We start from the raw sequence: 25,756 nt of genomic DNA, 5'->3' as shown, positions 1-25,756 counted from the left end.
CTTTCCCAGGAGCAGCATATAAGGCAAGCAAATCTGGCTTGTGTCACGGTGTGTTTACAAGGCAAGTATTCCTGTGCAGGACCCATCTGGCTGTTTATCATCCCCCTGCCTCACTGCAGAGCTTCCTATGCACTGCAGCTTCCAGGTCCTCACATAACCCCGGGCTGGGGAGCAGCAGCAATGATGTGCTGAGCTCGATGCTGCCCCTGAAGCCAGGAGGAGGAGGAGGCTGCGCTGCTCTGCAGAGCATCCCCACACCCATCGCCCATCCCGCATGCGGGAGAGCTGCCAGCAGGCTGCTCCCGGGAGCTGCAGACAGGAAACAGCTCAAGGATCCAAAGGTCTGTTACCAGGCACTGAAAAAAATCTCCTCTTGGAAGCACTGGCCTCAATTTATACACTCCCAGAAAGCAGCATCTGCGGAGTGGAATATCTGAGGGTTGCAAAAAAAAAAAAAAAAAAAAAAAAAAAGGCTGGGCGCTGTCACCAGGATGGGCATTTGCTTCATCCCAAACACTCCAAACCTAAAATAATGTCCAGAAATTACAACAAAACTGCTGTTCCTGCTGGGGAGCGCAGGGCAGGGCAAGAGCTGCACAAACACAGCTGCTTCTTGGCTTGGGCTGGTTTTCCCTAGAGATCCAGAATCCACAAACAGCCTTTTTTATACAGCAGGCAAGGAACTTCCAGGTGGATCCTCCTGCTCTGAGGACTACTAGAGACACAGAACAGGCAGCCATGACCAGGAGAACCCAAGGCTGCTTCTGCCTTGATTGGGACAAAAGTCCTAGAAAGGCTAAAGACTTCCTAAAATCCAATTTGGCACCAAGCAAGCAGCCAGATTAAAAAAATTGGACAGAAGAGGTTTAATGTCTTATCCAGCCCAATCAAAGCAGAAACTGCAAACACTGGGCACTTGGAAGGGAGAGAAATGTAGGACTACCTGGAGGGGCAGAGAGGAGATGAAGGGGGGGGGGGGAAAAAAAAAAAAAATCAATCCCTTCAAGGCCAGAAAATTTATCAGACTGTGCCAGCACTGGCAGTGTCTGTGCAGGTCTCATCTAAAGACCAGCTACAAAAATAACATGCAATATTTACCAAGTCATTTTTCATGCCGTCTTTATAGTAGCAAGCATTGGAAAAAATGAACCACAGAGAGGGAAAGAAAAGAAAAACACAAAAAACCCACAACACAACAGAAAACACAAGCCACAGAGCAAGTGAGCTCTGTTTTTCTGCCACCAAAAAGGATTTAATCTTCATTCTGATCTCATCCCTGCAGGCCAGAAGTGACTCCTCCACTAAATTCTGCCCATTCTGGTATGACAGCTTCAATTCTGCAAGACCTATGACGACAGAAACTCTTAAGCCTTTTGTTTAAAGTTCACTAATACTCAATGTACTATTAACTTTATGCCCTGTCACAAAGACATTCAGTGAATGTTGCCACATGTAACTGTTTTTTACTGGAGTCCTTTACTGCAGGTCTGTAATCCTAAACTGATAAATCATTTCCTCTTGCAGATGTTTTTTTTTTTCCTCATCTGCCCTAAAGTGAGTTTATAATAACTTATATTGTTTTCCAGCTCTTCCCTGGAGAAATTCCATATACAGAAGATAGCACAGTATTGCCACCAAACCCTGTTTCCCTCTTCTTGCAAGGACTGTTTGAAAGAAGAGTAGGAAAAAAAAAATCAAGGCATTGAGAACTAGACTACTGAAAAATAGTATTTTTGTTCAATTAAACTTTGTTTTCCCTATTGGGGGTGTATTTGGAAGTTACACAAACGCTAAAAATACATTCTGCAGGAAAACCTCAAACTGCCCCCTTTGCCCAAAGCATATGGAAACTCCTGTTCCCATTCTCCAACAAACAAAAGCTCACAGAGCCCTAAGTTTTCCTAATATTTCCAAGCAAAGATTCTCTACACAGAGATGTCCCCCCCCCAACACTGATTAAAGGGGGCTGTTTGTAGCAGAAAAATCAGAGCAAAGCAGCTGTAATTCTTTGAAAGGAAAATAGGACAGAGAACAATCTATAAAAGGCTCTTTGTGGTAATTTATCACACATGTTTATTTCTTTGCATGAAATAGCTTCGGAGCAGAACCAACGCCAGATTCCTGTGTTGCTGTCAGAGCCACCAGCACAGATCTGTTTCCATTTCAAATCTTCACTTATATTGGCCAAGAGCAAGTCACGAGGCAGAAATCTCCTGCATTTTAACAACAGGCACAGCCTGACCTTGTTCCCAGAACTGGGATCTGTTTGCTGGCTGCCCCCTCCTCCCCAAGCCACAGGCCAGCACCCAGGAACAGCAGCTTGTTTTGGCTCCACAGCTTGCCATGTGCTTTCATGATACCCTGGGGACTTGTTGCTGAAAAAGGCTTTAAACTCAAGAGGCAAAAGCTTTGTGCAGCACTGTCCCAGGCTCTAATCCTCAGAGATCCCCTTTATCCCTGTCTCAGGGTCCCTGCCACCAGATCACACCATGTCCTGGGAGGTGTCAACACCTGAAGCCCCACAAGCTGAGTTTCAGGGACACCCTGCCATCAAGCAGCAACCAAAAACCTGCCTGGGGTGGCCGAGGACCATTGCAGCAGTGGGTGTGACCCATTTCCTGGAGCACCTCAGGTCACCTGCAGCTGGCAGGAGCTAGGAGTCACCTTGCTGTGACTTGTGTGCACTCAGCAGCCAGCACCAGTGGCAGCCAGACCGAGCTCCCCAGGACCAGCAGGGCTCATCTCCTCAGTAATGAAGGTCCTTACAAAGCTCTTTTGACTGTCCCCAAAGCTCTTTTGAGTGTCCCCTTTCAGCGTTCCCAAGCACAAGGAGGAGCACAGCATGTTCAGGCCACGTCATCCACAGCCCACAAGCCACGGGCTTGTCCCTATGTCCCTCCCTTGCCTGTCTCCAGGGGCCACAGCTGGAAGGAATCCACAAGACATCACCCTGTGACAGCAGAAGATTGCTCTTGACACACCAAGTGCAGCTTGCAAGCAGAATGGTAAAGCTGTAAGCTGCCAGCAACCAAAACACAGCTGGTTCTAACAGGCAGCAGCACAGCCAGGCTGTGCTGCAGGTGAAGAAGTGCTTCCCTCCCACTTCAGGCTATTTTTAATCACATTCACATGCCTCAGGTACTCAAATGCTTCTGTGCACCTGCACAAGCAGCTACAACTGCCTGTGGATTGGAGAAGTCAGGCCTGAAGTCACCCCAGCTCTGTGTGCAGAACAGGCAGAAGGGGTGGGCTCCACCTGAGGTATCTGTGTGACCTCACAATATCACTGCCTCCTTCAGACCTCCTCAAGGCTTGGTTCTCCTCTTGGAAGGTCTGACCTTGTTCCTGCTGCTGTTCTTCCTTGGCACTGCAGAACTGGCTCACTAATGAGGGCACTAATAAGTGGCTTTGCTTACTCCTGCTGCTAAAAGCCACAGCACAGCACACCCAATCTATTCCTACCCTATCCTGCCCTCACTCCTATCATCACCAGTAGTTCTAAAATAATCTGTGACCCCTTAATAATCACCAGAGAGACAATAATCAATGCTGGCAGCAGCAGGATGGGAATCCTTTCCTCTCCCATGGCACTACTGACGTGCTCCTCTCTTCCTTGCTTTTATCTGAAGCAGGATGGCATTTGCCCCACAGCTCCTTGGGTTCACAGCCAAGGTTTCCAGTGAACACCACATATGAAAGAGAGAACAACATCTGCAGAGTTCTGAAAGCTTTGAATGTAAGAAAGCAACAGCAGCAGCAAAACCACAGTACACAGAGTGCTCTCTAAAGCCAGCCTCTGCCAAACTTAGGTCTCAGGACTTCAGCCAGTGTCTAAGCCCTGTTAAATTAGAGGTAACTTTAACAGGAAGTTTTACTTTAACGGCAAGTGCAAGGTAGTGCAGTCCAAATCTGAAAGTTTTCAACTACAGCTCGGGGAAAAAAAGAAAAAAAAAAAAAAAAGAAAAAAAAAAAAAATCAGTGCTTCCCAGGCTTGTTTTCTGGGCGACTTTCCACCCAGCCCTGTTTGAGCCACACTGACAACAATCAGGGTAATGAGGCAGAAAATAAAGCAGTTATTTGGAGAATGATACTGCTTGTGCCTCCAGGCAGAAAGAACCCCAAAACATAGAGAGCCAGCTGATAGTTGTTAACCAAAGCTTTCCATACAAACCTGGACATATCCAAGTGGGCTGTGCACACCCAACAACACAGTGTTCCTAAGGAAGTCTGTGAGGGACTCTCACCCTTCTGAAAAGCAAAACCTTTTTTTGATCAAGAAGAACCACGTTCCTGGGGCAAGATGCAAACTGTGCTTGCAGAAAGCTGGTCATACCCAGCTGCAATGGTTTGTGTCCTGCTGATTCTTCCTGCACTATGTCAATGCTAAATCCAGTGCAAACACATGTCCAGCCTGTGCCAAGTAGCTGAGCACTGCATGTACAGGCACATTTAGAGTCCTCGACAAAAACACTTCCTTTTTTTCTTCCCACCTTCACCTGAGATATAAAGGGCAGGTGAAAAAAAAAAAAAAACATTGGGGAAAACAAGTTTTAGAATAACAACCAAGGACTCTCTCCCAAGGGTGACTGACCCTTTGTACCAAACACAAACACGTGCTATTCAAGCCACAGGCAGAAGATCCACTTTGTTCCTGCCTGCCAGCCCAGCTTGCAGCCACAGTGAGGGATTAAAAAAGTCAGGTAGTAACTCTTCACTTACCGTGAGTGATGTGAAGGTCATGCACATCCCACCAAAGCCATTCAGAGCCAGGGCAATGAATATCAGCACAGACAGAGCTGTAACAATAAAAAACCTGCCCTCAGCTCCCACTGGGGTAAAGAGGGAAAGGAGACAGAGCCCTGAGGGCTTTAGTCTGACGCGTGAAAACCTCAGTGGATCAACATCCTCAGGACATATCATGCTGCTCCTGACCCAGCACCCATCTCCCCAGCCACACAGAGTGGGAGGGACAGGGCTCTCCTCCAAGACAGAGCTCAGACAGGATGGAAGGGCTCCCTTCCTCAAATGCACAGAGTTGATGATGCAGCTTGTCTGATGGGTGGCAAAAAATATTTACTTGAACAAACAATCCAAAGTGTCATCTCACTATCTGCTCTTGTGAAGCAAGCTCTGCCTACCTCTGGCAAAAAAAGCCCATTGCACATTGTATGCTATCACCTATTCCCCAGCCCTGAAAAAGCCATGAACTTGTTTGGAACTGCTCCTTAAGAGGACCTGGCCCTGCCCAAACACAAAACTAAGAGACCTGGGTATCTCAGACGTTTGGCCTTTGCTACACTCTCCACTTGGTGTTGTGGAACACCAGCCCTTCCCAGAGCCACTTGGCTCCCTCAGGCTGGCAGATTGCTTGGCTTGTGTCCCCAGCAAGACCCCAGCACAGCACTGTGAGGTGACAGTTTGAACTTTGCTTCCCCAAAAGCCCCAAACCACAGCCCTGAAATGCTCCCAGCTCAGCAGAAAGATACCAACTTACAGTCTGGGTTACTGGCACCGTAAGCGATCAGCACACAGGACACGGCAAAGCAGGCACTGAAAGGGAACCAGAGCCATGAGATTCTCACCAACAGCCTCACCCACAAATAATTACAGCTGCTCCCACCTCCTCAGCACCTCGCAGGGCAATTTCTATAAGAGGGAGTGAAGCTGGTAATTTGGAAAGAAAAATCCAGGGAAATACCCAAATATTACTGGCAAACAAGTATTACAGGCAAGCCTTGCACAAGGGCTGGGGCAGGAACCTTTCCTCCCAGCACTGACACACCTCTGCCTGGACCCAAGTTTCCACTGGTTTTCCAGCATAGAATTTTTCCAGCCCTCACCTTAGGGTGACCAAAGGCAGCAGCACCAGCCCCTGTCCTGAGCCCCAGCACTCAACTCCTCTCTGGTAACGTCTGACTCAAGAGACTTGCCCTGGTTTTCTGCCCACAGGCCATTTTGGTTTCTAATCAAGTTCACTGCATTAAAATTGTGACAGTTAAAACAGTGCTGGGGTCCAACTTATCCCAAAAGTCACTAATCCCTACGTGCAACAACAGAAGCAGTTGACAACCTCACTGTTTGAGGCAGAAAGCAACACACCACATGGAAGAGAAGGGCCCTGGGAAATGCAGCAGGACATGTTTATCCCCAAGTTAACTTCCCAGCCTGCAAACAATGATGTAACATCTTGGTTTTGTGCCTCTCAGGACATAGCTCCCAGCCTAAGGAGAAAGCTTCCCTCCCTGACTCACAAACGACTCTGCTCTTCCTCCAGGCTCCATCTGGACAGGGATCACAGAGCAGCACTGGAGAGAGCTGAAGTGTGGACATGGAGTTCCAGGCCCTTCCCTTATGGAGCAATTCACTGTGCTGGCTGAAATCACCCCAGAGCTGCTCTGCTGTCCTCCGCAGATCCCAGCCCCATCCCTCAAGACTTTTCCCAAGGCTGCAGGGATCCCACAGCACCCAGCCAGGGTGGGAACAAGCCCTGAGCCCAGCCCTGGGGCCCTGCACACCCACCTGCCCAGCAGCCGCAGCTTGCGGGGGCCGTACTTGTCCATGACAATTCCCAAGGGCAGTGTGATGGCACTGAGCAGGAAGGAGCCGATGGTGAAGGCCAAGTTCAGCATTTCATCCTGGGCGTTGCAGGAAGGCCATTTGTGCTCTGAAGCTGTGCTGTTCTCCAGCTCAGAGCTGTTGGTGGTGGTCTCTACACAGGGTGAGAGAGGACAGTGTGTCAGGATGAGGCTTGAAGCGCTGCAGGAAGGAGGGAGGGGAAAAGCCATGCTGGGCATTCATCCTCCACAGTCCAGTTTTTATTTTAATCTGTGAGAAATGGAGAAGCAGAGCAGCAGAAGGACGAGGGAAACCTGATGAGCTCTGCTTTGAGCAGGAAAAAGCACTCAAGAGACAGGTATCCCATGCAGCAGCAGGGTAAAAAAATAAAAATCTAAGGATGGAGATTCATTAATTCATTAAAACAACTATACAGCAAGAGCCTGGCAATTACAGGAGACTAAGCCCAGCCAAACTCAAAGGGATACAAAAATAAGGTCCTCCTAATCTACAGCTGTCATGTTCTCAGAGATCTTTTCCCTAACAAAACTAACAACAGCTACAGCCAAATCAGTTATTTTGGCTCCAGACACCAGGCTGACAAGACCTGGCACTGAGCAACAGCCTGCTCAAATGAAAAGCTTCCTACCCTCACTGCAGGCATCAGGATGAACAATGGCTTTGCAGTAGCCACCCTGCTTTGACTGCCTTAGCTCTGAAAAATCCTTCCTGGATTTAACTACCCTGTTCCCAGGGGGGCTGGCAGCTCACCTGCCTTCTCTGTTTTTTTAAAGGATTGATGCATCTTTAACTCCTGCCCCGTAATTAGCATTTTCTATTCTTTCAAAATGGGTTTGTCACACAGATCAATTATATCCCCAGCTTTCTGTTCTTGCCCTTACATGAGGAACTCTGCATGCAAACTCCCACGCTGAACAGAGCCCACGTTGTGTAACCGAGAGAGAAACAGGACAGTTTAAAAAAAAAAAAAAAAAAAAAAAACACAAAACCAAGAAAAGTTCCCTTTTACTGCTTCATGTCAACTCTTCTCCTGTTACACGGCTATCCCAAGGCTGCTTACAACTCCTCGAGCGAGCTGTGTGCCTTCAGACTTCCATTAACTCACAGCTCCAGTGCACTCCAGCTCTCCTCCTCCCAACACTTATCTGGAGCCTTTGCTGCTATGACAAAGCACTTGCTCTCTTGCTGCTCAAGCCACTGATATAAAACACTCTCCTTCTTATTTAATAATTGATCTGACAAAGTTCAGTACTGAAGGAGGAACAGAGAGAGAAGTCACCGACATAACCACCAGCATGAAGTGAGGCTGGAGATTCCCAGAGAGCCCTGGTTGGTTTAGTTAATTAGCAGGAATCCCTCACGTGCAAGTGGCTTCCCATTCACTGCCTGCTGTGGCTGGTGGGGGAGATCCCCATGGCTGCTCTGTGTTATCTCTGCAGGTAGCACAGCCTCACCTTGCACTTCCCTCACTTCTTACCCAAGCCTCAGCCCCTCTGCCGTGACTGGTTTCACCCTGGCTCTCCCAGCTGCCCTAAACCACCCTCCCAGCTTTATGTCCACTGCAAACAAACCCCGCTCCACCTTCTTGCCATCAGGTATCAGCAGGAATTCAGGCACTGATATCTGAGGCCTTGGAGCAGCCTCTGTCCCCTCCCAGCACTCCAGGGAAGGCAGGGGCATTTCTCCTCATTTACATTGCTGCCACCGGCATCTTTGCTAAAATGGTTTCAGACTGCCAGTGTTCCTTTCCACTGCCATGTGCTCCAGATTGATAACTTAATCTGCCCCTTCTCTTGCCCTGTGAGTCATGGATAACAAATATCCCCAAAAATGTCACACGTGCCACCAGCAGCACCTCCTCTGCAGGGAAGGCAGCACTGAAGCCTGAGGCACACAAGTCACATCCTTAGAAGTCAATCCTGGACAGACTTTGGGAGGCTCTCTGCAGTTTTCACCCACAGCATCAAGGCTTTTGGGCTCTCCACAAAGATAAATTCATAGGAAACAGATGTGGGTGAGAGGTGAAACTCGGGAAAACAAGGAGAGGAGGGGGGAATTGACAAAGTAGTGGCAGTTTCCCTGTGTCAGCACTCTCCAGAGATAGCTCAGCTGATGAGTGGAAGAAGGGTGGAGGGACACGAACAGTGCAGTGACCTTAAAACTTCTGGTGCACGTGCTAAAGCCTCAGTAACCCTCCCCACAAAGAGCTCTCCAAACAGAAATACTCAGCCTTTAAAGCTGGAGAACACGAATTCCTGTTCATGTTTTGATGTGTTCAGCTGCTGCAGTCCCCAAGGAGCTCGCACAGAACGCACCTGCTGGCCCTCCCATGATGAGTATACAGGAGGTGATGAGGACACAGCAAGGAAAATTGCCCCTCTCTGAACACTGGAAGGCTGGGAATGGGACACCAAACTTCACTCCTTGCCTGTACCAACCACCTTGTTTACAGCTGCTCGGTGCCAGCTCCAAGGAGGGGCCAGGCAACAGCTCTATGTGGAAATACAAATTGTTTGTGAAAATAGAAGCAGCCCCTGAGCAACAAGAGAAGATCCACTGAGGCGTAATGGAAATGATTCCAGCACCCCTTGGCACCCTGACATCCCCTGATCCTTTGAGCCACCTCCATAAATAGAACATTTCGGAGGGACTGCAGGTGTGTGCAACAGACACGAGGTCCAGCCAAGAGCCATCCCCTCTGTGAGCATGGATTTGGATGCCAGCAGCTTGTTGGCACAGGACAGCGAGTGGCAGCACAGGACATGCAGCTAAGAGGTGTTTAATGGGCAAAAAACCTGCCTAACTACTCACGTACCTAAAGCACCTGGTTACAGCAAACAGCAGCTTCCCCTCAATCACAGCTCAGATCCTGTTCCAGATCGGTGGATGCCACACTCCTGGGAAAATCTCCTACGTGCCTGGCTCCATCTGGAAAACTGCTCTGGGGAAGGGCTGGCTCTGTGCCCACTGAGGTGCCCTCCCCAAATCCTTTTGCCAAGTCCACCTGCACGCAGCACTCGAGGTGTGACACCCGGGCAAGGCAGCAGCACAGAGGCTGTGCTCGCTCACTGCTGCCTCACTGACGAGCCAGCAGAAGCTACAAGTCTTTACCAGCAATTACAAGAACATTGCTGCCTATTTTTATAGCACTCCCCACACAAGCAGCAGGATTTCTACTGCCCAATTAGTAGTTCAAGTTACTATTTAAAGAATGACAGCTTAGGTGAGGAGAAGGCTGCCTGGGTAATCATTTATGTCAAGATCTTCGCTGGGATTTGTTCAGGCTGGAACATTCAAAGCCATCCTTGCTCCCAAATTAAGTGCTGCAGGTTCCATGCCAGGGTCAATCATTAACTGCTCTTTACTGACCTCTTCAAATCCCAGGCACACACAGACACCACATCACCAGAGGAACAACGAGTCTGGCTTTTCCAGGAGTGAGTGCCATCTCAGATGGCAGAAAGCAGCTTTTCTTTCATCTTATTTCATGGATCAGACCGAGTTGAACAGGCAAGACACCCCCAGCCACCCTGACAATAGCCCTGTCACAGCCTGCACACCCTCATCTTCCTCATCTATTTTTTATAGGAAGACAAAAAGAAAAAAAAAAAAAAAAAAAAAAAAAAAAAAAAAAAAAAGAGAGGGAAAGAAAGGCAGAAATCAAGGGCAAAGAACCGGGAATATTGGTTTAAAAAATAGCACACTGAAAGACATGTGCAAACAACTGATTCTGCAGTCTGCCCACATAAGAACATGTTTTCTCTTTTCAGGATGGTGTCATACTTCTGGGAACTGGGAGGAGATGTTCTTGCTTTGTACCACTGCAAAAGCAAATTATTCAGGTTTCGCTGTCCTTCCACTTGCACTTCTAGGATCCCCTCTCTGGGATGAAGCCTGAAAGCTTCATATGACCAAGGCAGAGTTTAACTCAAACTCCCCTTCTCTCCCCAGCTGTGGTTTCATTTTGCAGTAGTTCTCAGCCAGCACCTTCCCACCACAGCTGCTGCTCAGCACAGTGTGTTTCCTGTACAAATTGAGTATTTACCACCTTTATTCTTTTCCTGTTTACAGCCTCACGTGTGCAGCCCTTCCACAAATCTTTGTCGTCACATCTCCCCAGATTGCAGGGACCTTCAGACTCCAAGTTCCCCACCCCAGAGCTCAGATAAATAAGGGAAAAGAGCTGTAAGGCAGCACCTTCCCCCTATGACCACATCACGGCTTGTTAACTGGCTGTAAGTGAATTAGCTTATCATCCCTTTGGTATTCTGCAGCCCTGTCTTAGAGGAAAGCCCTCTGTGCCCCTTATCTCTGCTCTTTGTGAGCAGATTATCAAGTTCAGGACATTTTTTTTTTTTAAGCATGTTTCAGACCCAAGCGTTCAGCTTCCCAATCCCAGAAACATCATAGCAAGGCAAGGCCCTGGACTGATCAAATTCCCCAAGAGCTGATAAGGCCCAGAACCGTGATAAAGACTGTGGAGTCAGCGCTTGCACCGAATAAAAGATGCTGCTTCAGTTGGTTAAAGGCCAAGTAGTAGTGTAGTAAAATTAAAATGGGAACAAAGTGCTACTACCAGGCTCCTTGTCAGCGAATTTCAAACATACCTCTCAGGAGGTGGCCCAACGGGTACAACCCCCAACTCCAGCCCTGTTGCACAACTGCTCTAAAAATATTTTGTTCTTTCGGATTTTTTTTTCCCCCCTCAGGTGTCCATCTCCACCCTCGTGTTCCTGAGTTAAGAGTCCATTGGACCCACACTGGCTGAGTAAAATCCAACACGAGGAGCCAAGGGCAAGCAAGGAAAGTGAGGGGTTCAATAGGGAGGCGAAGAGTTCTTCATGAACTGCAGCACTTTCTGGGCAGCTGCTGTTACCTTCAGAGAAGAGGCTGCAGAAGGGACAAGGTCTAATTTTGCCTTTCATTGGAAAGCATCACAAAGTGCAAGAGCTTCTGCTGACAAACCAAAAGCCCTGCCAAGAACCTTTGGCTCATTACGAAAATTCTATTTTTTTTTTCCCTTTGCAATACTTACATGCCCACAGCAGCATTAGGAACAACAAGTGCCCAAAGGCTACTAGTCATGATTTGTTTGCACCAAGCTTCCAGCCAAGTTGGCTGCAGGACACAATAGGTTATACTGAAAAAAAGGCAACCATTGGGTCACCCTAATGCCAGCAAAGGGAAAACTCATTTTGGGGCTGTTCACTGAGAGTCTCCATACACTTGGAGCCAAGAGTCTTCCCCACAAAACTCTTACAGGGAGGACAAAACCAGAGAAAGGAAAATGAGTCAGCATAGATCAATGTCCCCATGCTCATCACAAGCCATCACCGAGTTCAGAAGGGGATGACCAGATATTTGAGGACAATGAGAACATTTGACTACACGAATTTCTTCTCAGGAATTAAGCTTTACTGCCTCAGGGTACAGGTTGGCCACTGGGAGGGAGCAGTTGCCCCCAGGGCAGCAATTTCACAGCAGTCCAAACATTTGCATCTTCCCTGTGGTCTGTGGGAATGGGCACTCCCATGGGAAGAGCCAGAAAACCCACAGGAGTGAGAAACCAAGGTGAACCTCACCGATTTGGGACAACCTGAAAGCAATCAGACAAACTGAAAGCAGTCAAGGCAAAGAGCACGAGGTAGGCCCCAAGTGAAGTTGTTGTCAGCAGATCACATCTCGGGAAGCAGACAGGCAAATGCCTGCTCACAGAGACAGTCAGCATTTGTTTATCAGCTCCTGGGTGCTTTATCTGGGTGGCAGAAAGTCTCCACCTGATGGGTTTAATGTGATCTCTCACACAGGCCTGTGACAAAGTCTCCAGGATGTGCAGAGAACACAGCAGCCTTGAACAGAAGCCCTGCAAAGTCTCCAAGCACTAGGACTCTCCCTCACACACACAGGAATGCTCCTGGGGACCCCAGTGACACGGAGGACAGGCCTGGGAGCACAGGATGGAGATGGACTGCCCTGAGAGCAGAGCACAGGATGGAGATGGAGCTGCCAAACTGCAGCTGATAAAAGACTAAAACACGTGTGTGTTTGCCAGGTGCATCAACCCAGGCCCCGGTACACAAAGTAGGGGAGATAACAAGCAGCTGATGAATGAGCAAAACCCAAAGCATCATCACAGCAATTCACAGGTACCTTGGTCTGGACTTTGTTTCCCCACACCTCAGTTTTCCCCATTGTTCTTAGCCATCACTCACTGACGGTCCATGAGCTGATTCCCAGCTCTTTCTACAAACTGTTTCCTCCACCAGCCCCAAACGGGCTGATCCAGTCTCAGCCTCCATCACACATCTCTGGACAGAGCCCAAACTGCCTCTCTTCACTCTGCCCTTCCCTTCTCTGAGCACACGCAAACCCTCAGTCACCACAGCAGCTTTCCAAATCCGCACCACACCTTTACCCTCGGGTTCCTTTTAACCCCACTGACCACCCAAACACACTGTGGGATGCACAGTTCTCTCCATGCCCAGGCTGGGGATACACATCCACCTCCAGGCTGTTTTCCCAAGATCACCAGTCTCACAGCACAAAATCTTCTCTCCCTTTCCAGACTGTGCCCAGAACAGGGACAGCCACTTCTGGCTGGGGCAGAGGGTAAATCTCAAGCCCTCACAGAAACACGGCCTTGTTTGAGCATATTCCAGGCGCTCGAAGAAGGGAAGGAATTATCAGTAGTATTTAATTCTGCAAATTCTCCTCAACAGCAGGACTGGACTGCCCTGGTATTATTGCCACCCATGCTCCTTGTTTTCTTACAACTGAAGACAAAGTTTCTCTTATAAACTCAGGACACCCTCCCCACAAATCATGATCCTCCAGAACCCATCCAGCCTTCCCTTGCAGAGGAGGAACTCATGGCCAAGCAGAAAAAGCCATTCAGAAAAGCTCTACCCCATCATTAAAGCTCCTTTTTCCAATCACCCTACAAAGCAACAGCACCTACAGGCACACTGCACCATCACATGGATGCCACTGGTTTTAGGAAGGAGCACAAATCCCTTCCTTCTCTCCTGGGACTGATATGGAGGTCAACCCTCCTCCAGCAGCTCCACATCACCTTAAAAGAGAGAACCACACCAGCAAACCTCAGCAGCAATTTATCCATATATGAGCCCAGGGCATCCTTACCTGACTCGTAGCACAGGTAGGAATAAAACCCTTCTGCCTTGAGCATGATGAGCAGGGACCCCCAGCCCAGCAGCACAGCAGAGAAGAGCAGGTTCTCGATGATGGCTGTGAACGCCATCCACCAGCGCCGCCGGTGTGCCGTGGCCAGCGTGGGGGCCATGGCTGCCTTCGGGGGGTGGCCGCCTTCAGAGCCTCAACCTGCAGGGAACAACATCCAGTCAGTCCACGCAGACAGCACACGCTGCTCAAATAGCATGAAAAAGCCCCCGTGGTTTAAGGAAATCTCCCCACTAGCACCTAGGCAAAGCTACCTGCTGAATGCCAGGCACTCGGGTACAGAACTGGTTTTTGCAGGAGCCAGCTTGCCAAGTGACCTGGAGGGATGGGGGAGACACAGGTGCCCTTGGAAGATCCCCTCAGGTGCTCACTCTGAATGACACAGGGCTCTGCTCAAGGACTCTGTTCCACTACCCCGAGCAACAGGTATGAAAATGCAGCAAACAGCCTGGAGCCCACTGCCCCTGCCCAGGGCAGGCAGCTCACTGGTGAGGCACTGGGGGATAAATGCCAGGGCAGGGGGGCTGCAGGCAGCACCGTGGACGTCCTCACTGCCATCAGGCAGGGACTGAGACAGGGGACACAGCCCCACATGCCCAGAGATGGCTTCAGCGACCCACCAGCTCTACTCTGCCCCACGCAAAAGCACAGACCTGCTCTGGAAAGTGTACAAGGGCTCTATAAATGCAGTTTATGCCTCCAATGGCTCACTGAGGAGCCCCAACCATCTGGGAGACACCGCAGCTCAACAGCATCTCCGGGCTGCCCCAGATGCTGGAGCTGCATTAACTGTGTCCAGCTCCACTTATCCCAGTCCCTGGGGCCCATGGGGGAAGCGAGCAAATTTGGGAACACACCTGTCCAAGAGGCACCCCTGGGGAGCCCCGAGTGTCACTTTGAGCCAAGCTGAGGCTTTTCCCAGCCCAGGCACACCTCAGGCTGTGCTGTGGGGAAAGCAGCTGGCCACACACCCAGCCAGGACAGCTCCCCTTCTTGGGGAAGACCCCAGCACCAGGTGCTTTGGCAGGTCTGACCCAGCTCCCTGCAGTGATGCCTGGAGGTCAAGACCCCCTTCCAGCCACAGCACCGGTTCAGATCCCCTGCCCTGCAAGCCAGCCTGCAGCCCCCCCAAACCTTCCCCCCACAGCGTAGGCCCGCTGCCCCAGCACAGCCCACAACGCATTTCCTCCATCACCTCCTCCTCTTCCTCATCCCTGCACTCGCAGCCCCCTCCCCAGCCCTGGTAGCGATTCTCTCTGCGACAAGAACTGCAGCCCCGCTGTCCCCACTGCCATCAGCCCTCCAGTGTTCCCCCAGCACAGCCCACTCCCCACATCACCCCCGCCGCATCCCATTTCCCCCAAACATCCCCGCAGCATCCCCCTCCCTCCTCCCCATACAGCCCCCCACCCACGCTCCCCCTCTCCATCCCCTCTTCCTCCGCCGCCAGCCACTCCCACGCGTGAATCCCCCGGTGCCCCCCCACTCACTGCCTCCCTCCCCACTGTCCCCGTGCCGTGCAAACCCCACGGCGCTCCGCCAGCCCCCGCAATCCCCGTGCGGTTTCCCCCTACGCCGTGCCCGGTGCCGTGCCCCGCTCACCGTCGGTGCCGCGCCCGCTCCGCTCCGCCGCGATCCCACACGGGCTTTTTATCCGCCCTCCGAGGCAAAACAGGCGCCTACGCTGATTGGCCGCCGCCTCAGCCAATGGCCACGCGCGCCGCTGCCGCTGGGGCACGTGCCGGTTCGTGAGCCCCCCCCCCTCCCCTCACGGGACCCCCCCCAAATCCAAGGGACCCCCTCACGGGACCCCCAAATCCACAAGGGACCCCCTCACGGGACCCCCAAATCCACAAGGGATCCCTTCACGAGACCCCCCACCCCCCCAAATCCAAGGGATCCCCTCACGGGACACCCCCATATCCCCACGGGATACCCCCGGTATCTTTTCCCGGGATCACTCCCCTCCGGGATTCCCGATATCTCCTCACGGGATCCTCCCGATATCATCCCTCGGGGTACTGCCGGTATCCCCCCGGTATCTCCTCACGGGACCCCCCGTAATCTTCCCCTGAGATCCCACGGGATTCCCCGCTCTCTCCTACCGCTACCCCCGGGTACCTTCTCCCGGTCGTCCCCGATATCTACTCCCCGGTACCCCCAGATATCTCCCCCAAGTACCTCCCACCCCCAGGTATCCCCTGCTATTTTTCTCCTCCGGGATTCCCCCGGTACTCCTGCGGGTACCCCGGGATACCCCTCCCGGTGTGCAGGTACCCCCCAGTACCCTCCCGGATCCCCTGGTACATCCGCCCCGGGCTGCACCTGGGCTCTCCTGGGGACAGCCGCACACACCGGGCGGGACAACCTGGGCTGGGCTCCGGGCCGAGCGGGACAAACACACACACACACAAACAAACACGGACCATCCGCGGGGACAGCGGCGCTCGCCGCCTTCCAGGGAAAAGCGACAAAAGCGGGATCGCCGGCGGGAGGTGATGCGGCTCCCCCGCCCGGCACGGCTCGGGGACAGCGCGGAACGCCCCGCGGGGTTCGCTGCCGCTCTCCGCCGGTCTCCGCCGGCCCCGGGCGGCGGCAGCGGGAGCCGCACCGCGCTTACCGCGGGACTGCCTCTGTGAGCACAGCCCCGCCGAGCGTGGGGAGCCGTGTCGGCAACAGCACCCGCGGCATTGCTCAACCCCTGTGGGTACAGGCACCGGGTCCGTCCTGCCAGTCTGGCTGTCCCGCTCAAGGAGAGAGAACAGGGAAGCTGCTCCACACCATTAAAAGGGCATTTTGGGAGCAGGCATCCAGCACAGCCCGGGGCTGACCACCCTCACGGCATAGCTGGACAGAAGCAATGAGTCCTCGAGACACCCCAGCCCATGACACAGCTCATTCAAAGAAATGTTTGGGTTGGAAGGAACGTAAAAACATCATTTCATTCCACCCCCTGCCATGAGCGGGGGGACACCTTCCACCAGCTCAGGTTGCTCCAATCCCCATCCAACCTGGCTTTGGACACTTCCAGGTGTGGGTCAGCCACAGCTTCTCTGGGTAACCTGTGCCAGGGCCTTGCCGTGAACAATTTCTTCCCAATATCCCATTTAACCCTGCTCTCTGTCAGCCATTCCTCCTTGTCCTGTCACTCCAGCCCTTGTCCAAAGTCCCTCTCCAGCTCCCTTGGATCCCCTTTAGGCACTGGAAGTGCTGTTAAGTCTTCCTCCACCCTTCCCTTCTCCAGGCTGAGCACCCCTAGCTCTCTCAGCTTGTCCATAGCAGAGCTGCTCCAGCCTCTGATCATCATTGTGGTTTCCTTTGGACTCAGTACTGCAGGTGAGGTCACAGGTGAGCAGAGTAAAGAGGGAAAATCCCCTCACTAAACCTGTCAGTCACACTGCTGGGGATGCAGCCCAGTTTCACCAAATAAAATATTACATATATTAATATGTATATATAATACATATATTAATATTATATAATATTACAAGCCAGTTTCACACCTGACTGCACACCTGCTCTGCCATCTTTTTTTTTCTGTTAAATTATTTGTCAGAGCATTCCTCTGAGGTATTTCCAGACCTTCCATAAATCCATCCCTCATTAGGGAGGTCCTGGGTCAAGAAGACGTGGCTATGAATCCCTAGAAACTTTATAGGGGATATCTTCTCAGCCAAAGGAGATGAAAACAGCATTTGTGGCAGGTAAACACCCCAGAGGAAGCAGAGGGCCCCAGACAAACGGACGTGTCCCCACCATTCCATCCCTGTGGTGGGTGGGAAGAGGAAACTCCTCAGCCTTGGCTGTGGGACAGGGATCAAACGTTTCAACAGCTGGAAGGTGGATTTAAGCCAATGCAAACAAACAAACAAAAAGCCCAAAGAAAACAAGGCAGCCTGGATCAGAGCCAGGTGTTTAACAGAGGTAGAGGAAGGCTGAGACAGCACAAGACCCAGGAGACCTCAGCACCCAGATCTGGCTGCTGTGTCCAAGAAACACAAACTGTGACAGGGAGGAGCATGAGGAGGGTTCAGAGGCTGTTTGGGGTCACACGCACCCTTTGCCACAGCAAGAGAAGGGGGGACTCAGTTTTCCTATCCTAGAAGGAGAAAAAAGCTATCAGGTGATCCATGGCCAGCTATAAATACCCCAGGGATTGAGTAAACAGCATGGGGAGAAAAAAAATAAAGTGAAGCCGAAGAACAGCATTGACACAGAGACATGTTTTTAGAAACTGGCCAGGAATGAGTTTAGGCTGGAAGGGAGGTGACAGCTCCTGCTCTGGCACAGACACTGGCGTAAACGATGTGGTGCTTTCCAAAGACTTGGGCAGTTCGGAAAAGGAGATGACAAGGCTGATAGGATGACAAGGACAGACCACCGTGGGACAGACCCCAGGAACAGCTCCAGCCTCTGTTCCTGCCCCAGCAGAGCACACAGACACCTCTCTGCCTACAGACAGCACCTGCACAAGGTGCACATGGATTCCTTCCCACTGCCTGCCTTCCAAACACTGCAGCAGCTTTGCGAAGTCAGAGATCCACCGCAGGAAGAGATTCCCCCCTCCTTCACCCGCCAGCTCCGCCTTGCAGACCTCCCGAATCCAGAGCTAAACCCCTGGCACAGCCAATGGAAGCATCCCCAGAAATCAGACACCAGCACAGCCATGCTGCAGGAGTGTGCATGGGCAGCCACACACTGGAAATGTGCAGCTCCTTTCCCTTTCACTGCCAAGACATGGCCAAGATGCTTCATCTTCAAGCAGGGGAAACATCCTGGCTCCATGGACATGGAAGGTTCTCCCAGCAGCAGCGTTTTCTCAAACCAGGCGCTGGTTTGAGCGGGGTGCGAAGGCTGTCAGGTTGCTGTCAGCTATTTACATGCTGCACCCAGAGTGAACTGGCTCACGTGACGTTCACTTCTGGCACAGCACTGCTCAGCTCACAGGCTCAAAATATCCACCCCATCAGGGAAAAAATGGCTGCTTATAAATCAAATGTGGGACTGTCCCTGCCGCTGTCATGAAACGGTGTCAAAACAAAAGCAAGCCTGTGCAGAACAGGCTGCTGCTCCAGTCCTGCCAGGATGAGCAGTTTTATTTGGATGCCAGAATATTTGGTGTTATAATCACAGCAGCAGATAATTCCACTGAAGGAAAGGATGCTTCGTGCTGGCTGCAAAACTGGAAGCTTCAGCCACGTCAGACTGTGGGGAATTTAGTGCCTTGTGCTGTGGAGAAGCACCCATGAAAAGCAAAAGGGGAAAAGCAAAACCCACTGTGTTTTCTCAAATACCCCAAACCCTGAATCTCTGACCCCCAGACCAATAGGATTCACGTGGAGCTCTGTACATGATGTGTGAGGTGGAGGCTGCAGCAGAGGGGCTCTGGACACTCACAGCCCACTCATATTCCTCCTGCACTCTAGTCCTGGGCTCTGCACAGGGCTCTCAGCTCAGTGAGTGGGAATTCAGAATTCAACAGAGCCAGAATTTTTTTTTTTTTTTAATCCAAAACGGAAAGCCTAAGGCTGATGACAGTTTCTACACTCTGGAGAATATTCCTGGTTGTGTCTTGGACTCAAAGGGTGGCTAGGAAACCATCTCCTGCAGGGCATTTAATTTTCATTCCAAGGCTTTCACACCACATGGAATAACAGAAAAAATAGACAAAAACCTTCCACTACTTAGATACATCTAAACCCAGATCACTCTGCAAATTATCTTTGGCATCTTAACAGCCTTTGCAGCAGGAATGAGGCATGGGAGGTGGCAGGATCTTAGGGTACCTATGGAAATCCCATTTTCTGGCAACTTCCACCCTTATCAACACAGCACCAGGTACGAAGGTTGATGGTCACTGTCCAACTGACACATTTGCACAACTGCAGCTTGGAACTGTTTGAAGTTTAAAAGGCTGTCACTACAGCCTGTGTCCTGCCATGAGCTTTTCCACATGGAAGCAAAGGCACAAGAAGCCAGAGCCACACAGATAAACCCCCACAGACCCAGATACCCTTTGAGATAAGCAGCTAAAATTAATTTTCACTGAAGCTGCTTGTGACAGCCCATCATCTCAGCCCAGCTCCACAAAATAATCCCCTTCAGCGAGAAGCACCTTTACAGCAAGAGGCTCTGAGCTGCACCACTGGAACTGGGACAAGGAAAGGTGAAAACCAATGGGGTGAGCCTGGATTTTGTGCACGCATTTCCCAGCTGAGCACTCAGCAGCCCTGCATTGGGTACTCGAGGATGCCACCACAGCATCCAGAGCATCGCTCCCCCCCGGGGCTGTGCAGACACAAATGGGGCTGGCAGGGCAGAGAGGAGCAGAACACAGCCCCCAAGCACCAGGACCCCACAGGATGTCCCCGCTGTGGCCCCAGCGAGGCTCCAGAGCAGCCGCACGGCACGGAGGAAAGGGAAGGAGTCCCCAGGAAGGCTCGATGCTTCTACAGTTCACAGCTCGGAGCGGACCCTCGGCTCCCCCAGGCTGGGATTGGAGGAGCCCCGTGGCTCCCCGGCCCCAGCCCGTGCGGGGGTGGCTCAGGTGGCCGGAGGGGTGGCCAGCAGCTCTTTGCCGGGGCCGGAGGGCGAATCAGCCCCGCTGCTGGCCACGTTCTCGTATTTCGGCTCTTCCTCCGCGGCAGCCTGTCCCTTCCTTTCGAGGCTGCCAACTAACTGCGGGCTTTTGCCCTTCTCTGTGCCACCTACGGTTTCGCTGGCCCCGTCCTGGGCACCGGTGTTTTTTGACGAGAGAGATGCAAGGAGGAGGGACAGTCTCTTTGCAGCGGGATGCTGCTGCTTGCCAGGGGCTGACTCGGCAAGAGATCCCGGCACACTCTCCCTCTGCTTGCAGCTGTTCTCCGAGTCCCTGCGCTGTGCCAGGGCCCGCCGAGGAGGTTTCTGGATGGCCTCCATGCTCCTCCTCACCTTGGGCTCCTCCTTCGCAGCCCACTTGCCCTTCTGCAAACTGCCCAGACGCTTCAGTACAGCCTGGACCGGTCCCTCGCCAGTCCCCTCCACTTTGGGGTCCTCCCCGGCCGTTCCCACCACCATGTAGATGGTGGTGACATTGGGTTCTTTCCCCTTCGCCTCCCAGCTGCCAGATTTCGCAGCTGCTTCCAGCGCCTCCACTCTCTGGGCCACATGCCTGGTGCTGGACACCACCCTGCGCCGTCCCCCCGGGGTGGCCCGAGGCGATGGCCGGTGGCTTTCGTCCCCCTTGCTCAGGGGCTCAGGGTTCTCGTAGCAATCGCTGGCCGGGCGTTCACCGGGGGGCTCAGCTGCCGCATCCCCCAGAGGTGGGGTCAGCCTGGATGAGCTCCACGGGGCCTTGGGCTTCCTGCTGGGACTGGGGGTCTCGGCCGCCCCGAATTTTGTCCCCTCGGCGAAGGACACAGAGGGTCGCTTGGCCTTGGCGATGCTGGAGGTGCGGGGGATGGCAAAGGGCTGTGAGACATCCTCGGAGTCGAAGGCGGACGGGTCCGGGAGCACCTCGCCAAGGCGGGATGCTCCATCCTGCAGCTCAGCCCCACCCAGCAGAGGGATGCCTGTGGGACAAGGTGACACGTGTTACAGCTGCCACAGATGCCACCCTGCCCGGGGACATAACTGAGGACACTGGGACAGGAGCTGATGCAACAGGATTGGCCCTGGGATCGTTTCCCAGGGAGGAGGTTGTGAAATGGGGTTGCCCCACTAGGCACGTCCCATTGCACATGGCCAAACACAGCCCTGCAGACAGGAAAACAAGGGCAAGGAAATAAACACCGTCTGTGCCAAGCACATCTCCCTGGGACAGCCAGGATTGACCCCGGCGGCCAAGAGGTGATCAGAGAGGAGGAAGAGGAGGAGGAGGAGCCATGGGCGTCACCTTCTCTGGGAGGGACGGAGTACTCGGGTCCCTCGTTGTCAGTGTCGAAAGAGGAGAAGGAGCTGTCTGAAACCCACGCAGAAGATGGTGGCTCGATGAAGCTCGGGTTGTAGGGGATTTCCACATCGTGATGGGAAACTGGGAAGGAGAAGACACCCAGCTGAACTTGAGCATCCCAGGGTGCTCAGGAGAGAGGGGTTTCAGGCTTCCCCCCAGGCAGAGAGTGAGTGCAGCACTTCTGGCAGTGCTGTCGGCAGTTCTGCTTTGCTTACCTGTGACTTTGGGAAGTTTTGAGGCACCCAGGTTAAAGCAGGGCACAAGAGCACTGAGGTTGGCCAGCACCCCCCGCACGTGGTGCTTCATCCTGGCCACCACATCATCGTCAGGCACAGCTGCCCTGCAGAGCAGAGGTGGACATCAAGGGACACGGGAGATAGGGTTTTGTGTCGATGGTTGAAAAATATGAAAAAAATACCTGTCTCTGGCATCTGCTGAGCCAGCACCACAGCAGCAGCAGGCGACACAGAGCAGCAGCAGCAGGAGAGGGATGAGGATGGCAGCTGCAAGGGCTCCGTGGTCCTTCAAACCTGTGTGAGGAGATGGGCTGAGTCTGGCACGTTCTGTGCCTGTGATGCCTATAGAACGGCCCTGCATGGAAAGAGCAGGAGCTGACAACTCCTGGTGGGGCCAGGAGGCACCAGTGTGCATCCCAGCACCTTCCCCACTGAGGATGTGACTGTCCCTTTCCCAGTGCCAGGAGTAAATGTGAGGTTAATCTTACTCAGCACACAGTCACCCTGCACAGGGTCGCAGGTCCCTCGGGAGCACTGGCAGGGTGAGGAACAATTCACTCCAAAATACCCCTCGGGACAGGTGTCATTGCAGCTGGTAGAGAGAAGAAAGGAGGGAAATGCCACCAGAGAGAGCAAGGCTCCAGCCCAGGCCCACTCCCAGCATTATCCCAGAATTTTTCTGGCATTACCTGTCACCCCAGTAGCCTGCCTGGCAGATGCAAACTCCTGTCACGGGGTCACAGCTCCCTGAAACACACTCGGGGCAGAGGAACTGGCAGCCATCACCGAAGGTGCCCATGGGGCAGGAGCTGTTGCAGCTGCCAAAACACAGCGAAGCATCAACGACTGCACCCCAGAGCAGAGACACCCCTGGGAGGAGTGACCTCACCCTGGGCATACCTGGGACCTGTCCAGCCAGGATCACAGCGCAGGCAGAACCCGGTCTGGGGGTCACAGGGCTCCCCGTGCTGGCAGCGGGGACACGACTGGAGGCAGCCCTCGCCATGGAATCCAGGAGCACAGGGATCCTTGCAGAGGGTCCCGTTCCAGCCGGGCTGGCAGGCCAGGCAGAAACCATCCACGGGTGAGCAGGGCTGGCTGCGCTTGCAGCTCCCACAGCTGCATGGGCAGAGAAGCAGAGGTTACAATACCCACCCTTGTACCCCTAAAAAGCAGGTTTCACCCCACAAAATGCAGGTTTTATCTCACAAAAAGCAGGTTTCACCCCACAAAATCACTGAGCGTCATTTTGGACCAAGGGGAAATACACAGTGGTGCCTAATGCTCTGTGGTATCAAGAGGGTGGGAGGGAAGCAGAATTAGAGAGTATTCTGAGTTGGGAGCTGCTGCTTTATCACTACGGGGAGCAGCACTAAGGATGACCACATGTTAGGGTGAAATTTTCTGCTGCCATTAGCAAGGTGTTTCTTTGGGGGCAACGCTGATGCTGCATCCAACCTGGCATACTCAACCCCCCAGGACAGGTCTCCCTGCCCAGCCAAAGGGACGGACACAGGCACGGTTCCTTCCCCCAAGAGCTGACTGCAGCCCCACTGGATTCCCCCCAGCTTCCCCATCTCACCTGTGCACGCACTGAGATCCGTATTTCCCTGCTGGACAGCGGTCCCGGCAGCTCCTGCCTTGGTAGCCGGGCTCGCAGGTGCAGTGGCCAGTGACGGGACTACAGGAGCCGTGCTCGCAGTCACAGCGCCGCTGGCACGCCGGTCCCCAGTAGCCAGCCAGGCACTCGCACTTGCCCGTCTCCTGCGCGCAGGGCGAGACGTTGCAGGAGCATTTGAAGCTGCACCTCCTGCCCCACCAGCCCGGCAGGCAGCGGCACAGCCCGCTCAGGGGGTCGCAGTGAGAGGTGGAGGGGCTGCACTGGCATTGCTTCCTGCAGTTGGGTGCCCACCAGCCCGGCTCGCAGTGGCAGGCTCCGGTCAGGGGGTCGCAGCGGCCGCGGGGGCCGCACTGGCAGGGGAACTGGCACAGCCCTCCCCAGTGGTTGGGGTCGCAGGTGCAGTGGCCGCTCACGGGGTCGCAGCGCCCGTTGGGGTGGCACGGGCAGCTCCGCTTGCAGTCGTGACCCCAGTACTGCTCGGGGCAGCCTGCGAGGGGAAAGGACACAGGAAGGATGGGGAGAAGCCCGGCAGCCACCCGAGGATCCGGCTGGCTTTAAAGGGGGATGGCAGGGGCTGGGCGCGGGGAAGGCACTCACGGGAGCTGCAGTCTGCTCCGAAGAAGCCTGGTTTGCAGCGGCACAGCCCGGGTTTCACGCACACCTCGCCCTCCCTGCAGGCATCCTCCCCCTCGCACACGGCTGTCGTGGCAGGAAAGGCACTCAGCACTCGCTACCCCCCCCCAAAACTGGGCTCACACCCCACCTGCCACCCCGTCCACCTCCTCCCGCAGGGACAGCATTCCCAGGAAAACCACCATCCCGCTTCCCTCTCCATCCCTCCGGCTCAGCTGCAGCACCAGCAGCAGCTGGGGTTGTCCCCACGGGGCAGGACCCCAATGGAACAGAGCCGCAGGGCTTCCCCCAACACTCAGAGGATCCGCCTTGGATGAGCGTGGGCACCACGCTTTGGGATTCATCCCCATCCATCACTCACCGACCGTGCACGCTCTCCCGTCCTGCTTCCAGCCGGGACAGCACGCGGGGCCGGCCGGGAACCTGCGGGAGAGACCGGGGGGTGTCAGCCAGGGCCGGGGGGCCAGGGTGACCTCATGGCCTCGGCCAAGGCGAAGCGATCCTTGCCCCAGTGCTGAGAAGGCGGTGCGGCCTCCAGGGCAACGCTCAGGAAGGAAACCAGAAAAATAGAAGGAAATTTAGGAGGCAGCAGCCCGAGTGGGCGGTGAGGCTGGCCTGCCCCAATTGCTGGGAATGTCCCCATGGAGCCCGTGCCGGGTGTCCCATGCCCTGGGAGAGGTTCAAAGCTTCGCCAGCAGTGCAGAAATGAGGCAACGAAGTGAAGGCTGTGAAAGGTGTCACCGTTGATGGGAGACAAGAGGAGGCATCTTAGTGACAAATTCAGGGGACATCATCTCCCAAAGCTCTTTGGGGTTTGCTGCGCTGACATTTCCCCACAATGAGTTTTGCCAAGGGTCCCATGTTGCCCCGTTGCCCTGTGCTCAGAGGGTGAATGAGAAATAAACCCCGGAGAAGGGATTGATGCTCCAAATGCCCAGACATGCCCCAACCACGCTCCCCAGCATCACCCCAGTCTCTGCACCCACCCCATGCCAGGCTGCACACCTCTGTCCATGGGAGGAAGGATGAACAACAACCCTCTGGGGCTGCTGAGAGGCTCCAGAGATGGAGTGGCACAAGTGGGGACCCCCGTGGCACCTACCTGCAGACGTTCCTGCCCTCAGGGTCGAGCTCCTGGGCAGAGCTCTGTACCCACAGCCACAGCTGGAGGCAGAGGATGGGCCGGGCGCTCTCCATTCCAGCAGGGCACCAGGGCCCCAGTCCTGGTGGCTCCCCAGCCCCACACTGGTGTCCCTCTGTCCCGTCCCACCCGTGGTGCGGCCTCTTCCTCCCTCCAGCCTTGGGTTTCTTCCTGAGGAAACGCGGGAGGAGGCGCCCGATCCAGACGTCAGGGGTGCGGCGGGGAGAGGGAGCGGGGAATGCTGCTGCTGTCTGAGCTATTTTTGGCCCTGGCTGCCACCCTACCACAGAAGGGGGTACCTAGGGCCTCGACACAGCCACACAGGGGCTGGTACCTCCTGAACATCTCACCTGTGCTACCTCATTCCCTCCGTGTCACCCTCCATCACCCCAAACCTGCTTTAGCCAACATTCCCCCAA

The 25,756-nt window shown here is 53.7% G+C and overlaps 2 protein-coding genes across 4 annotated transcripts in view; both read right to left on the bottom strand.

The window, feature by feature from the left end:
* SLC43A2 (solute carrier family 43 member 2) overlaps positions 1-15,405 on the bottom strand; it is a 31,473-nt gene extending 16,068 nt beyond the window's left edge. The window contains exons 1-5 of one of the 3 annotated variants that reach the window (XM_062506787.1): positions 15,379-15,405; positions 13,720-13,917; positions 6,520-6,709; positions 5,495-5,550; positions 4,720-4,796 (exon numbers count right to left, since the gene is read on the bottom strand). In XM_062506787.1, coding sequence (XP_062362771.1) covers positions 4,720-4,796; positions 5,495-5,550; positions 6,520-6,709; positions 13,720-13,879 — 483 coding nt within the window. In that variant the 5' untranslated portion in view covers positions 13,880-13,917; positions 15,379-15,405. Of the gene's footprint in view, positions 1-4,719; positions 4,797-5,494; positions 5,551-6,519; positions 6,710-13,719; positions 13,918-14,030; positions 14,108-14,633; positions 14,740-15,378 lie in introns of those variants that run through there. The other 2 variants (XM_062506786.1, XM_062506788.1) reach the window with 2 other exon arrangements.
* A 3,331-nt stretch (positions 15,406-18,736) lies between these two features.
* SCARF1 (scavenger receptor class F member 1) lies at positions 18,737-25,647 on the bottom strand. The gene is made up of 11 exons (XM_062507189.1): positions 25,299-25,647; positions 24,558-24,619; positions 24,161-24,262; positions 23,525-24,050; positions 22,843-23,061; positions 22,632-22,760; positions 22,431-22,534; positions 22,125-22,236; positions 21,922-22,046; positions 21,650-21,787; positions 18,737-21,326 (listed from the first exon to the last, which is right to left on the bottom strand). The coding sequence occupies exons 1-11, from the start codon at positions 25,391-25,393 to the stop codon at positions 20,320-20,322; spliced, it is 2,619 nt and encodes an 872-aa protein (XP_062363173.1). The 5' UTR covers positions 25,394-25,647; the 3' UTR covers positions 18,737-20,319.
* Between the last annotated feature and the right edge of the window lie 109 nt (positions 25,648-25,756).

Source organism: Cinclus cinclus, chromosome 22 (genome assembly GCF_963662255.1).
Source record: "Cinclus cinclus chromosome 22, bCinCin1.1, whole genome shotgun sequence".
In the NCBI taxonomy this organism is placed as follows: Eukaryota; Metazoa; Chordata; class Aves; order Passeriformes; family Cinclidae; genus Cinclus; species Cinclus cinclus.
Note: the sequence above shows the minus strand (reverse complement) of the source record. Positions and strands in the feature narration are given on the sequence as shown.

Coding starts and splice junctions, on each gene's coding strand:
- SCARF1 (XM_062507189.1), bottom strand. CDS start 25,393: ATGGAGAGCGCCCGGCCCATCCTCTGCCTCCAGCTGTGGCTGTGGGTA. Junction 24,620..25,298: donor GAGGGCAGGAACGTCTGCAG/GTAGGTGCCACG, acceptor TCTCTCCCGCAG/GTTCCCGGCCGGCCCCGCGT. Junction 22,761..22,842: donor CCTGGCTGGACAGGTCCCAG/GTATGCCCAGGG, acceptor GTGTTTTGGCAG/CTGCAACAGCTCCTGCCCCA.